The 16,196-nt window shown below is 37.2% G+C and overlaps 1 protein-coding gene across 10 annotated transcripts in view; it reads left to right on the forward strand.

Annotated features, from left to right (window-relative positions):
- The window catches only part of INPP4B (inositol polyphosphate-4-phosphatase type II B), a 759,315-nt gene that overhangs the window by 692,010 nt on the left and 51,109 nt on the right, over positions 1–16,196 (forward strand). For all 10 annotated transcript variants that reach the window (XM_042935411.1, XM_042935413.1, XM_042935409.1 and 7 more), the window contains one exon: positions 14,130–14,242. In XM_042935411.1, coding sequence (XP_042791345.1) covers positions 14,130–14,242 — 113 coding nt within the window. The remainder of the gene's footprint in view (positions 1–14,129; positions 14,243–16,196) is intronic.

Genomic DNA, 16,196 nt, shown 5'->3' on the forward strand with positions numbered 1-16,196 from the left:
GTACCTTTCTCCCTCCTCCCAATATATCTTTTATATTTTTACTGTCTATAAACTTTAAGTATGAGGTCAAGAAATTCAAGAAAGGATTGGCCTGCACACAGGGTCAGATAGACACAGGGTCATGTCTGAATTTGACATGTTATGCTAGCCTAGGCTGTGGTTTGCTAAAATAAAAAATATACATATATTACTAAATCCTTAGTAACCATATCAGTCCAAGTGCAGTCAGGAAAACACATTTGAGGAATTTGCTGTGGAGCATTGGTGATAGACATGAAAGAAATGGGAGAAATTAAGCAGGGATCGACTTAGCCACACTGAGTTTAGCAATATCAAGAAGCTGATGCTAGGCCAGGTGCTGAAAGGACCTAGGTCAGATGTAGTGTCACCAGAGCACAAAATCTAGGGCCATGCTGCTGAATCTTGGTTCTTGATGGGGACTGTCCAGAAGAAGCTGGGAGCACAGACAGAAGAGTTGCCCCCTGGGAACTGGAGCCATGCGGAAGCCACGGTCATATTCACAAGCAGAGAGATCAGAAAACAAATACACTGGTTTCTGTCTCCCTGGTTCCTTTAACCTCGCTCTTAATCCTCATTGTCCAAATTTAACTGTGAGTCAGCAGGCAGCAAGCAGTCTGGGGAACAAGGATTCCTGTGATATAGAGCAGAAGGGAAAAAAGTAGAGATAGATATGAGAGCAAATCAGCAATTGACCAGCCCAGTCTATCCCTCAGTTATTCGGCACCTCTTCTTACCTTTTACCCATGCAAGAATAATTTCAAACGATCCATATCTGGATATGGGGTCAGCAGTTTGTGTTTTACCAAGCTCTCTAGGTAACTCTGCTGTACAATATGATTTGAAAACCACTAGGTTAGACTTGTAAAATGATATAGATTAGTTATCAAATTGTGAATTTATGTTTTGTGTTTCATTTATACTCTAGACCTGAGGATAAAAGAAAGTGAAATTCCCAGAATATTGAAATGTTGTATCTTTTATTTAGTTTTTGCTTAACTAACATTTATTGACCTAAGTGAAGTGTATATAATGTGTACAATTCAGCTGTAATCATGATTCCGGTCAATGTGAGGTTACCTGGATTGATTATGCCAAAGTAAATTAATGTGCCTAAGTTTACCAAGCACAAAGAAAGATCTGAATATTATGGATTTTTGGCATTTTTAACAAACATGAAGATATAAGATATAAGAAGATATAAGGTTCTTGAATTAACACACGAATATCCTTCCAACAGGAACTATAAATCACTGCATAATTAATTACTATGAATAATTTCTGTCTTGCAGACAGCCAACTCTGATACCATGTACACATACAGATATACCCATGAAATATCCAGTTACTCATTCAGATATTTTACTTGTTTTATTTCAAACACATGTGTATTTGGAAACATTCAGATAGCTGAGGAATTTTTCACATATCATCCATATACTTGGCATTACACAGACATTAAAGACGAGTACAAGGTGTTGGTGGTATAGGAGAAATTATTTTATAATTCAAGACTACCTTAAGGTTGGAAATGTTTCAGAAAGAACAGATAAAAGAGGAATTTATTTTATTTTTGTTTTTGTTTTTCAAAGTACTTTTATTTTTTTTAAATATATGAAATTTATTGTCAAATTGGTTTCCATACAACACCCAGTGCTCATCCCAAAAGATGCCCTCTCCAATACCCATCATCCACCCTCCCTGCCCTCCCACCCCCCATCAGCCCTCAGTTTTTTCTCATTTAAAAGAGGAATTTAAAGATTACCAGCTGTTTCCAATTTTTCTCTACCCATTTTTTTTTTTCACTGAATCCACTCCAGTCAGCCTTTGGTCTAAATAACTTTACTGAAACTGGTTTTTTCATAGGGTTTAGAGCCAGTGCTCAGTGCTCAGTTCTCTGTTCTCATCCTACCTGATCTAGTAATAGATTTGACATGGTCATTTTTTTCCATCTTTCATCATTTGCTTCCAGGCCACCACACTTTTCTGTGATTGCCTCTACTCTCTGGCTACTTTTCCACTGCCATTACTGATTCCTCATTAACTTTCTGACCTCTAAATGTCAGAGGGTCCCAGGATTTAGTCTACAGATGTCTTTGCTCTTGTTGAACACAGTCTCATTGCTTTAAATACCATCTATTAATTATCAACCTCTGTTCCTACATCACCAGCCCATCTCTCTTCCTGGAACTCATATGTCCTGCTCATCACCTCAAACTTTGTTCCTGATATGCCCTTAAAAACTTACTTTTCCGGGGCACCTGGTGACTCGGTTAAGTGTCCGACTTCAGCTCAGGTCATGATCTTGTGGTTCACAAGTTCAAACCCCGTGTTGGGCTCTGTGCTGACAGCTCAGAGCCTGGAGCCTACTTCGGATTCTGTATCTCCCTCTCTCTCTCTGCCCCTCCTCCACTCATTCTCTGTCTCTCTCTTTCTCAAAAATAAATTTAAAGAAAAACATTAAAAAATAATTTAAAAATCTTTAAAAAAACCTTACTTTTCCTACTCTCTCTCTCCCTCTCTCTACCCCTTCCCTGCTCATGCTGTCTCTGTCTCTCTCAAAATAAATAAACTTAAAAAAAAAACTTACTTTTCCTATAATCATCTCCATCTTAGTTTTTAATGAATTCTAGCTTATTTGTTGCTTTGGGGAAAAAAAAACATTGAAGTCACATTTGACTCTTCTCTTTTTCTCACACCCCACTTTCAGTCCATCAGAAAATTTCACTGGCTCTATTTCCCAAGTGTGTGCCACCAGCTCCCTCCACCTATATTGTTACCATTCTGTGCAAGTCCTTATTATTCTCACTCTCATATTATGGCAATAAGCTCCCTCTGGTCTTTTGTTTCCTCTCTCAGCCTCACTCAGTTTCTATCACTGCAGCCAAGGTGATCTTTTAAACATGAAAATGAAATCACGTCTCTCCTCCAACTCTTCTGATAGCCCCTACTTTTTTAGCCGACTAAAAACCTGAATTTTTACAGTGGTCTCGAAGGTTCCTTGTTATCTGGCAGCAAATCTGCTGACTCTCCTTTCCTACCTCTCTCCCTCCCTTGCTCTACTCTGCCCCACACTGACATCTTGCTGTTTCTTGGGACTTTTTCTTGCCTTAAATTCTCTGCCTTAAATTCTCTCCCTTTATATGGATCCTTCACTCGTCCCTTTAAGTCTTTCCCCAAATGTCACTTTCTTAGTGAGGCCTTTCTTAACTACCGTCTTTATTTATTTCCTTTTAAATTTTAATTAGTTAACATACAGTGCAATATTGGTTTCAGAAGTAACACTTCAGCAATTCATCACTTACATACAACACCCTTGACTGCCCTCTTTATTTTTTAAAAAATTTCTTATTTACATTTCCTTATTTTTTAAGAGACAGAGAGAGACAGAGCACAACTGGGGGAGGGGCAGAGAGAGAAGGAGACACAGAATCCAAAGCAGGCTCCAGGCTCTGTGCTGGAGCCCCACATGGGGCTCGAACTCACAAACTGTGAGATCATGACCTGAGCTGAAGTCAGACACTTAGCCTACTGAGCCACCCACGTGCCCCATTGACTGCCCTTTTTAAAATTGCTATCTCCCGGGGCACCTGGGTGGCTCAGTAGGTTAAGAGGCCAAGTTCAAGCCCCATGACGGGCTCTACGCTGACAGCTCAGAGCCTGGAGCCTGCTTTGGATTCTGTGTCACTTTCTTTCTCTGCCCCTCTCACACTCCCACTCTGTCTCTCAAAAATAAATTAAAAATATATATATATATATATTAAAAATTTTTTTGGAATTGCAATCTCCCATGCCCTAGTCCCCTTCTCCATAACACCTACCATCATCTAGTGTACAATACATCATTTACTTTGGCTGTATCTCCTCAGAATGTAAGCTCCTTGGGGACAAGTATCCTTGTCTATATTTTGACTTTATATCCCAACTACCAAAAACATTATCTGGCCTATAGCTCATACTCCATAACTATTTGTTGAATGAATGAATTAATGAGGTAGATGAGGTCATTTATGAATGTTTTAAAGAATCTGATATATAGCAAATATATATATAATACTCACAAGCATCTTGCCAAATGTGTGCCCCTCAGGACATATTTTAAGAAATGCTACAAGGGGCTTGGGATCCAAGATGATTTTGTTAAGTTCACACACCTAGCTAGTGGGTGAACAGGGACTAAATTCCATATTTCCTGATTCCCAGTTAAGTGTTCTTTTCACTTTTGTACTGCTGCTCTCCCATTGCTGTAGTTCTTCTGATCATTTCAATTTAAAACTGCAGATTTAAAAAAACATTTGCATATTTCCAGCAGCACCTTTATTTTCAGCTCATTGAAGAAGAAACTCTCATGTACTTACCTCTTCAGGCTTTTAATTTTCTCTGATATTAATAAAGATTAAGGGATTTTTTTTTACCTGATATGTCTCTAGAAGCACTTCTGTGGCTTTTTGAAAGGAAAAGTGATACAAAACAGTATTCAGTTTTAATTTTCTATGTGCAGGTAAAACCACAGACATAGACTTCTGGTGTCCAATAACTTGTGCACTAGACTGAAGCAACAAATGTAAACAGTACTGCAAATAACAGAGGCAGACACGCATACTCACAGATGCCCATACAGATGGCCACCCCCCTGTTTATCTCAGCATTGATCTCTGCATCTTCTACGTTACTTCAGGCTCCTTGCAATTTAGACGCATCAATTTTTTGGTTAGCCCTCTTCTGCTCTAATTTGTATAGGAAAAGTCTAAGATTAGTATATCAGTCAACTTTACATCTTTCTACATTCTTTCCCTCTCACAGGGGCTTCCTTATCGGTAGAGTAAGTAGACTGAGTCTTGCATTCCAAATTTTACCACTCATCGAAGATTGGCTAGACTCCCAGTAAACCAGCCTAGTAAGTGTACATAAAATGGCATGAAGTCAAAAGATATGAATTCAATTGAAAGCTCACTTAGGTGAATCACTTGACGTTTCGAATGCCTCCATTTCGTTATCGACTAAATGAGAATAATCAATATGTATATGTCAATACATCAAAGTACATTCTACCATTATCTCACCAGAGAAAGGGAGTTAATATTTCCAGTGTCAGTGTCTGTGCTAAGAAGATGTCACACTGCACTTCTGAATGTTACAGTGACGGATAAGATCATGACTGTATGCACTTTGAGTTTCTCACGAGAGTTATATGTCTCCTTTGTACTAACAAGTCAACTTATTGATCCAGTTAAAATGGATTATAAAGCTCTTCCTATAGTTTGAAGCAACCTGCCTCTTTTCCCCATTCGGTAGTCTCTTTTCCTCTGTCTTGTGTATATTTATTCAAATATAAATACCTATCTATATTAACCTTAACGAATTGTTTTCTTATAATCACTGCTTGTCTGATAATCTTTTTAAAAAAGCATATATCTCTTTATGAAATACTGTGATAGGGATGAGATCCTGAAATCATCACCATTAGGATAAGTTTATTGGCCCCACAGTGAGGAGTAAGGTGGATATCAAAAATCTTAGGATTCACTTTCCCCTTTGGAAATAAATATCACCTAATTTAACATGAATCTCCTAGGACTCCAGTTTCAGCATAGTATGACATCTAATAAAGAGCCCAATAATTAAACGTAAATAAAATTTAGTCCCAACTTTTAATTAAACATCAAAGAGCAGACAACTAGCAACTTTATGATGATTCTTTTGAAGTTCTTTGTCCAAGTTTCTAATTCACTCTATTGAGCATGTCACTCTCTCAAACATTCACTGCTTACTGTGTTGTTTTTCTCAGCCACAAGTGCGAAGTCTTTTGTTTCCTTCTGGTCTACCTTTTCTTGCATCCTAAATTCCTTATGCATCCAGTTCTGCAAAACAAAACTCAGACTCATCTTTGAAGTCAGAGAAGGAGGAGAAACTCAACACTCAAAGATAAAATTATCTTTATCAAGGGATCAGAAAAGATAAGTCTGGTGACATGGATAGTTTAATATATTTTGTTGCTATCAATAAACTATAAATATATGAGAAGCCTAGGTTATAAAACTATAGCTCACTTCAAGCCAAAAAAGGAGCTACAGGAATGGAATGAAATGTCTACCTTGTGTTTTTATTACCTCTTTCCTTTTCATGTTGGAGCCTCCCAAGGCAGCTTTATTTCTGTAATCTTCTTCCTCTATTTTACCTCATCTGTACCTTTTTTAATACCTCAGGAGTTCTTTATTTTATTCCATATAGTATGAAATATTAAAAATCTCATTCTTACTTGCCTCCAGGAGCCTAAAGAAGTAACGCAGAGACCTTGGCTATTGGGAAAAAGCCCTGTTTTCTCAACTGTCTTCTCCTGCTTTGTTTTGGCTATCATTCTAGCAATTTGGGAGTCATTTCCTTCCATGTTATCCGAAAGTGGAGCATGGAAGTGCTGAACTGTTCTTTTTTTGGAGATGGCCTCATTATGCATCTGCCCCTCTATGCTGCCATGTGGCCTTGACATATTTCACTGGCAGCCCGGCTCTTACATGGTAGGGAGGTGGGGTACTGGAAATATCTCAGAAACTGCTTTCCTTTCTGTCCTAAGCTTTAAGAAGTCTATACTTGCTTTGGTTTTCAGACATTTTGTGTGTAATGTATGCTCTCAACAGGACCTTTCTTGCTATTCTTGTCAAAGTAAAATGCAGGGACTTGGGAGTTGCCTTGGGAAAAAGGAAAGGCAGCCATCAACTGCCTTCACTGCTGAGGCAGTGAACACTCACTAGAATGCAGGCAGTGCAACTGGGCTCACAAGAAGACTCAGCTGGGGAATCTGCGTCAACCTCCTTTCCATACTCAAATTATCTTCTGTGGGTGCATAAAACTATCTCAAGTATCTGAGGCATTTAGGCTTTTGAGAGTCATCTACCTGCAAACCATCTCCCCCCCAACCCTTTGTAATGACTTGAAACTATTTGGAGATTCAGAAATCAAATCATGAGTGTTTTCTTAACAAAAACAAAAATAGGAAAAAAAATTAATATGTTATAATTCTACTCTCCTCCCTGCACACCAAGTCCCATGGCCTTCAATGTATGACAGTGAGCAAGGAAAATCCTGAAGAATTTTTAACACAGTTACTTTTAAAGTTGTCTTTTCATTTACTATGGGTGATGCAACCTTGAAATTCATTTAAAAGGAAACAATGAAGGTGTATAGGTCAAAAATATTATTCAGCTCTGTTCAGGTGGGGAGTTTGATATTTGATTTCTTATATTGCCTTTTTCATAAATTGTTAAGTTGGAAATACAATTTAAATAGAGCCAGTTTCACTGGGGCTTTTTTTAAAAATATTTTCAAGATTTTACAGCATCCAAAAGAACGTAATTTCCAATTTTAAGACATCTCAATGGCTTTCACCTAATTGCATTTGTTTTCTTGCTAGTTTAACTATAGTTAACTATTAACTATAGTTAATTTAACTATAATTATTTCAGAATTAATTGTAGAGAAGATTTGATATCACAGGATATAGTACTAACCAGGGTAGACTGTGAAAGTATTGTTCTTTATATGTTCATTTTTTTCAGTTTATTTATTTTTAAGAGACAGAGAGAGATTGTGCAGGGGAGGGACAAAGAGAGAAAGGGAGAGTGAGAATCCCAAGCAGGCTACATGTTATCAGTGCAGAGCCCAACACGGGCTCTATCTCATGAACTATGATATCATGACCTGAGCAGAAGTCAAGAGTCAGAAGCTTAACAGACTGAGCCACCCAAGTGTCCCTATATGTTTATTTTCAATACTTAAAGATACAGACTCTTATAATTTTTTTCCCTTTGTAGATGTTCTGGTTATTTATTACCAGGTGACAAATTATTCCAAGTTTACTGATATGAAATCAGAAGCATTTTATTTATGCTCACAGATTCTGTAAGAGTCAGACAGAGGAAGGTACTCAGACAGAGGAAATAAAGATGGTTTATCTGCACTCCATGATATCTGGGACCTCAGCTGGAAAGATTGGTGGGGGGGGGGGGGGGGGGGGGCGGTGTCAGGGTGTCACTTAACTGATTGGGAACTGGAGTGTTCTGCAAGCTTCTGCACTTGCATTCTGACACCTGGGCCACGATGACCTAAGGGCTGGACTTGGGTGAAACTGTTGACTGGAGAACCTAAATAGGAGCCTCCATGTGATTGGGCTTCTCCCAGCATAGTGCCTGGGCTCTTATAGGGAGACCTCAAGATAGGGAACACAGACAGCAAAGTTCCAAGAGAATCAGACAAGAGCTGCATTGGCATTTATGGCCTGACTCCAAAGTGACATAGTGTCACTTGTGCCATACTCTGTTAGTAAAGACAGTGACAAGCCCACCAGCATTCCAAGGGAAAGTACATAAACTCCATCTCTCAATAGAAGGAGTGTCAAAGAATGTAGAGCCTTGTCTTAAAACCATCACTGTAGAGGTGATTGATGTGCTGCTTTCGAGAGACATTCTAATTTATTTGTCATTTTCTCATCTCTAAGGCAACAATACACGTTTGCAATATGGCTGGTCAATGTTAAAAATGCCTATAGTATATAGCCACGTATTTTACCTTAGAATGTTTTTGATTGCAAGTGACAGAAACCCTGACTCAAATTGGCTTGAACAATAAAGAAAATTTATAAACAAAACTGAAAATTCCAAAGGTCAAGCACGCAACCCTTCAAGGGAAGGTTGCTTCAATGGCTTAGCAGTATTGAAAAGATACTTTCCATGCTAATTCATCACTTAACCACTCTTAGTGTAGACTTTATCCTACATCTGGTCCATCTTAAATGATGGCTGGCATGACCAATTATCCCCGTGCTCAACTCATACTCAACCAAACAGATAAAGAGGACTTTTCCTCCTCCTTCCACATTTGAGTCCTCAGCTTCACTCAGCTGGAGCAGGAGAGGTCACCCACATACCCATGAAATAATTGCTGAGGTCACAGTCAAGTTCTTGTTGGCTTAGTTTCAAATGCCCATCTCTGAACTGATCCTGATTTCAAGGTGGATGGGATTATATAAATTGACATCAGAGTGGAAGTATGATTGATCCCATTTAAATTTTGTGCCAGCTATGAAGTGGGAAGTAGGTGTGGTGCTGGGAATTGAGCTTTAATTTCCATTTCATCTTGGAACACTCTGGCAACATAAAGTCATTTGACTGTGAGGTGATGAAGCTATTGCCTTGGCCTCATTAACATCACAGCTCAATCAGGTGAAAGTTTACAGTCCCATTCCTGCTTGCTTGTCAGCACCCCATCTTTGATTCAGGTCAATGTCATAAGGAAGATATTGGTATAAAAAGTGACTCTGTTTTTGGCTCTTATGTTCCATGGGAGAGTGGTAAGAGAACAGTAACAGGGGTTGTGAGTGTTTCTGATTCTGATCTTTGTGTGCACCTCTATGTGTTGAAAGAGTATTTCCTACTTTGGATAAATTCTGACTTTTGCTGAGAAAGTAGGCTTCCTATCTGAGACTGTGGATGCTTTCCTAAGAGCTACTAATGTCTTTCTCTGTTTTTCAGGGTTGACACAGAATCTAACAATGTAGCCGCTTCTGCCAAGACTTTTATTAATTGTTTTCTACTTCAAGTCGATGAAGCATGACAGGGTTATTGTCCTCATTTTGCAGTAGAGAAAATAAGGACAGAGGGTTAAGCAACTCACCTAAGACCACATGTCAGATCAGGGACGGAGTTGGCATTAGAAATCACTTTCTGGGAAGCTTGGTTCCATGCTTTCTTTTTAAAAAATTATGAAAGTTTCAAACAAACAAAAAAAGAATACATCATAAGATAACAAACACTAGGGAACCCATCACTCAGCCTCAGAATTTTCTTTTTTTTTTTTTTTAAGAAACAAATAACTTACAGATAGAATGAAAGCTCCCTTAGCATACCTTCCAGTTTTAATCCCTCACCTTCCCTTCTCTGAGAAAAGAAATACCCTGAATTTGGCGTTTTACATTCTCATACACAGTTTTACTGCATATATTATCCATAAAAAATCTGGTAGTTTTACATATTTAACATTATATTATTGCTATTATTTTGGATGCATCCCATAATTTTTATTGTTTTGCTCAACATAGTTTTTACTCTATATTCATGCTGATATGTACATATATAATATAGCATGTTTATTGATTTTACCCATTGTATAATGTTACATTTCATGAATATATAACAATTTATCCATTCTCTTTATAAATACTTAGGTGGGTTTTTTTCTGTTGTTGAATATTATAAACAATAATGCAGTGAACGTTCTTGTACCTTTCACCTGATTTTTTTCTTGAACCCTATTTGAGAAAAGAATACTCGTATGGAGATTTAATTATCCTGTTTAAATTATGTGCTAGAGTAATGAAGGAGTGAGTAGCAAAAAGCAAGACTTGCAATATTTACATTTGAAGAGATTTATTCTAAGTTTAAACTAATCCACATCCCATGTATACCAGGATTTTAAGTTGATTTATCAAGATTTCTCATTTTATCTTAAAATCTCACTTATTAATCCACAATCTAGTCATTACTAATGATACTTCTTTCCAGAACCAGACCTGAATTTCTGTGACCTGCAGGATTTTGGTCAGGTTGAGAAAAAACTGGCAGCAAACAAAGTATTGAATTGGTAGATATGTGCTCTGAATAAAGCCAGCTTTATCATTATAGAAATAGAAAGAGTGGCCTGAAAATTTTAAGAACATCAGAATGATTTCCTTCTGAAAAGCATGCCCTGGGGAGAAGGGTTGAGATTTCCATGGGACATCATGTCTGTCTTAAAGTGCTCTCTTTATGGGGTAGAAATAGGCTAAGGACGGCCATTTATTTGACTTATATTTAGGATCCTTATAGTCTATTTTATATAACTGATTAAAAAATCTTCATGTCAACAGTGAAACGGAATTATTTTGAAAAATCACTATATTTACTCTGGATCCTCAGAATTCTGAAGAGGCTGGTTCATTGTGTTGATACTGGAACTGCCTTTTAGGACCACCAGCTAATTGTGAAGACATTAGCACAGATATGGGGGAAATTGTCGGCGTTGGAATTTGGAGACTAGGATTTTTTTACTTCCTCTGACAAGGAACCTTGTGAAAGTCACTTACCATCTTGGACATGGGGTTGCCCTAAGTCAGTAATTTGCAATTTGTTTATGTTGACTCCAGGTTGTTTTATCAGTTTCAAGGGTTGGGACAATAAGAGTAATAATAATAATCACATGGAATAGAAGAGAACATATTCAGGGAACAGTGTTTGCACTAAGGGTAAATATTATGTCATAATTTTTTTGTTACAGAAGGGTGTGTGTGTTTGTGTATGTGAGCATCATGCTGTGGGGCATCATATAAGGTAAAATTCTTATTCTGTATTCCTTGCAAAAATGTTCCAAAGCCATTTATATCAGGTGACTTCAGAAAATATTTTAGGGATCTGTCAGATATGGTTATGTCCCTATTTAGAATACCCTAATTATGAAGCCCAAATTTCCTAGCATAACAGAAAAGACCCTTCATAATTTTTGCCTCTGGGACCATGCCCTGCAAGGTCCTGGTGAACTACAAATTCCCTGCTTTGACAGTGCTGTATCATTTCTCCACGCTCAAATGCTTTCTGTAACCACAAGGCCTTACTTTTGCTAAAAATTCTTCCATACCCAAGTATTCTTTATGGAATTAGGCACTCCTTCCCTTGGGTCTCTATTATTTTTTTTCTATTATTATTTTTACTGACTTAATGTCATAGCCCACAGTACATTTCACTGCGGTTAATAATGGTTTAAAATCCATCTCACCCTACTAAACTGTGAAGATTTTGAGGTCAACTCTTTGTATCTTAAGAATTTGGGTTCTTTCCTTTTCTTATGCCTATATTGTGTTCTCCCTTTCTCTTAAAATAACTTTATTCTTTAGAAACAGTACGTGTTCATTTTAAATGTCTCAAATGACATGGGAAGGCAGTTGAAAAATCACCCTAAATCCTACAACCTAACAAAGACCGCTGTTAACATCAAAACCGATGTCTCGCTCTGCCTTCATGCATGTATAGAGAGACATAAGCACACACATACATGCATACACATACAGTATTATATGAATAAATTCATGCGTTGATCTGACCAATTTTTCCTTTCAACAATGTCAAGGACACTTTATCTGTTAATGATATATCTTTACATGTTTTTAAATGGCTACTTATAATTTTAATTCATTAAGGGCATCAATGGCAGACCTGACTTCTTGTTCCTTGTATGCTATCAGTATCAATTAAAAAGCAGCATTATTGTCTTTATGTTCTTTGGTCAGCTGTAGTCTTGAGCTGTTTTTGAAACTCTCTTTAAGGATTCTGCATTATTCTCCTTCCCTTTATCCTTGGCCTGCATCCTGTTAAAATTTCTGTATATCAGAGAGTCTCCTACCTAGTAATGTGATACTTTTAGTCAGACCTTGTCTTTCTTAAGAGAACCATCTATAGTTACATAGTAAGGGTTTGACTTCTGATAGTTTTTCCATTTAGAAACTAATACAGTGGAATCATGCATATATTTTATATGAATATTTTAAATCTCACCTCCCTAACATAGGGTATGCATCTCGATTGTACCTGACCTTACCCTCTTCTGTGGTCATGAAATTCGAGATAATATATAATTGTTTTTAATGGATATTTTTATTTTATAAACCACTTTCACTCTTTGATAGATACAGATCGCTAGTATAGTTCATTAGGATACTTCCTCTACTCTCTGGAGCTAAAGTCAAGAACTACTCAGATGTATTATTTTAATAAAATGAAACATCTGGTACAGTTTTGGAAAGCACGAAGTCTCATTATGATTACAGCTTATTTGTGTCATGTGTGTGTTCATGTGTATACGTGTGTGTATGTATGTGTACGTGTGTGTATATGTATGTTTGTGCACACACGTGTGCATGTATGTGTGTATGTGTATATAAGAGCGAGGGAGAGAGGGAGATCTGATTCAGGAATATTTTAATTTTTTCTTCACTGTTACTGGAGAGCCTAGACACAGTGCATTTTGTGCTTACAGAGTTTGTTCTGTTTTTAGCCTCTATTAAAATTCTCAGGAATTCTTCATCCCTCAGTTTGTGGATTCAATAATAGAACACATTTTCATACTGTACAGCATTAATCCAACAACTCTCCTAGAAAGCCTTTTTGTTTCCATCTCTATATTCTGATCTCGAACCCCATCTCACCAAGTCTCAGGGACATCTGTGTCATGATGTACATTGCCTTAGGTTTTAATATAAAATGTGTGCCATTTATTACCTACACTCTAGTTATTAGCATGTAGAGATGTGAGCAATCAGTCATTTCCTGTTCCCTACCTAATTATCTCATATAATTAACTATCACCTCTTATGTTGTTCCTCTTTCCATGACATACCTGTGCTCCTTAATAGCAGTTGCTCCCAACCAGGATAGATTTTGCCCTCAAGGAACATTTGGAGACATTTTTAATTGCCACAGGAAGGGTACTATTGGTTTCTAAATGGTAGAGGTCAGGGATGCTGCTTAACATCCTACATGGCAGAACATAAACCCATTCCCCACAATGAAATGCTATCCAGTCCAAAATGTTAATAGTGCTGAGGTTAAGGAATCTTGCTATAGAAACTGATTTCATGGGTTTGTTTTTTGTTTGTTTTTTTTTTTGAACTTTCAGATTTCTCCCACCCCTGAGGTGTTCAGTGTAACATATCCTCTTGTTTCAGACTACTTAGTAGCAAAAAGTGACTATAAGATAATAAAGTATAAAATTCTACCTCATGTCTCATCCAAATCATGCTTTAGTTGAAGTGAGGCAGCAACCATCATCAAAAATGTTTCCCTTATTAGTAAAATTATAGTATATGAAAATTGACATTACCACAGTAGCACAGAAGAGGCAATGGAGGAAACTGAGGCATATTTTAAGAAAAGAATAAAGCTGGAGGGATTAATAAATATGATTATTCTCAGATGCTCTCTGCTCCGAATGTTATTTGTTGTCATGGAAGTTCTATTTGCTCTTACGTTGAGCACATCTCCATGGGCAGCTTAATACTATCGCCCTTATTTTCTCCTTTTTTTTTTCCCCAGATATTTCACATTTTCAAGAACAAAATGATTTAAAAGGATTACTAGAAAATCTCCATCAAAATATCCAAGCCAAAAAAAGAAAGAATGTAGAAATCATGTGGCTGGCTGCAACGGTAAGCACTCTCCAGCCAGATCTTATTCCGTCACTGTGCTGACCAGTAAGCACCATCGAGTATCTGCTATGTAGGGTTCAACCTCTGCACTTTGGGTTACCGGATGTCATCCTCCATCATTAAGGGGATTAGGCATTTTCAAGGCTGTTGGTAGTTCTATTAATATACTAGAACAAGAGATGGAAGAAGATGCACTCAACGAGAAAGAATTTTACTTATTGGCTTTTCTTGTACATCCTGGATGTTTGACACTTAGAAGTGAGAGTGAAGTCTCTGTGATTTTCTTCATATTACACGTTGCAATGTCAATCACCCATATCAATGAGAGTTTTGAAGTGCTACTCTGGAGACATATGGTTTCAACAGAATGCGGTTATCAGATCTCTGACTGAAAGGCTCAGTAAGGCTCCTGGACATATTGTTCAATTAATGAGCTTGTAAATGGGTTTGTTAATTTAGATATTAGCATAGAATTTATTACTGATGGATTGCTCTTGGGGTAATGAGCTATATTTTCTATGGTTCTTTCTCATTTAATGGTACCCTCAGGGTAGAAATTCTGCCTTATTTCCTACCCCAGGTTTCTACTAGAGGGAGGGAGAGAATAGTGCCTATAATTTTTAACTTCTTGTCTGGCAACCATTCAGGCAATAGCTCACATGAACTTATGAATTTTGTTAAGCATTCACACCCAAAGATCCTTTCCTAATGAGAGGATCAGAAAAGGGACACTTTGGAGACCTTTATGATGAATGCCATATTTGTAGTTACTGCACACGGTTACTTGTGTAATTTGGAGTTCAGTAACTGATCTTCTGACATAACTATTCATTCTGTATCAGTAGCATTTAAAACAAAGCCTTGTCCCTACTGCCAGTGTTCAATTACAATCCAATATTACTTACTCTCTTCTGGGAAAAAAGGAATGGATAATTTACTATGAGTCTATATAAAATAATTTACCAAGAACAAGGCAGAGGAAATCTGTGTTAGCTTCCCTTTATGCCCTCTTGGAGCCCCAGGGAAGAACATCCAAGGTAACAATATGAAACATTGCTTTCAGGCAGATCATTTACACTGGCCGCATTTAGCACCATACTGCATTACAGGAAGGTTGTTTTTAATAGCTTCCCCCTCCCAGTGTGGCTGCTCTTTATATCTTCAAAGACTCCTATGGTTGTCAATTCTCACAAAAATTTCTCAAAGGTGGGTCATGTGCTATTTTACTAATGTGATAATAGGAAGGTAATTTGATCATTTACCAATGCTTTCTGACAACTTAGGAACATACACATATGTCATTATAGACATATCATGAAGTTATGTAAATCGATAAATGAAGGATATGCATGTGCAAACACAAATGTACGTTTTCTCTTAGTACATGTTGTTATACCATTTGAATGTATTTTAAAAAGTTTTCCCATGAATCTCATTCATTCCTGAGATTCTTTTTTGAAACTTAAATACTGACCAAATATAGCTCACTCACAACTTAATCATTGAATGGATGGTTGTCTGCCTTGAAAAATACAGGGAACCCACAGTGTGGAAATTTGGCATTATGTAGCAACACTGACTTTGTTATTACAGCATTTCTTTAGGCTGATACCTCAGTTTCAATATCCTCTTTTTAAATCAAAGACTTGGGTACTACTTTTACAATGAAGAAATGTGGAAATTCCCTTTGACATTTTCCAAAAAGCTTTTATTTCTGTCTCTATTTCATTTTCTTCTCTTTTAAAACCTATTAATTAAATATTGCTCTGTTAATATTTTACATTCTCATAGAAAAAAACATATAAAGCTATTTGGTTTTATCTTGATTACATTTTAAACAATAAAAAATGAGAATTTAAAGAGACCAAATGCCTATCAAGTGTGTTCAATTAAGTTCAGGGTCACCTGGGTGCTCAGCCAGTTAAGGCTCCGACTTCAGCTCAGGTCATGGTCT

The sequence above is a fragment of the Panthera leo genome, chromosome B1, assembly GCF_018350215.1.
Source record: "Panthera leo isolate Ple1 chromosome B1, P.leo_Ple1_pat1.1, whole genome shotgun sequence".
Lineage (NCBI taxonomy): Eukaryota > Metazoa > Chordata > Mammalia > Carnivora > Felidae > Panthera > Panthera leo.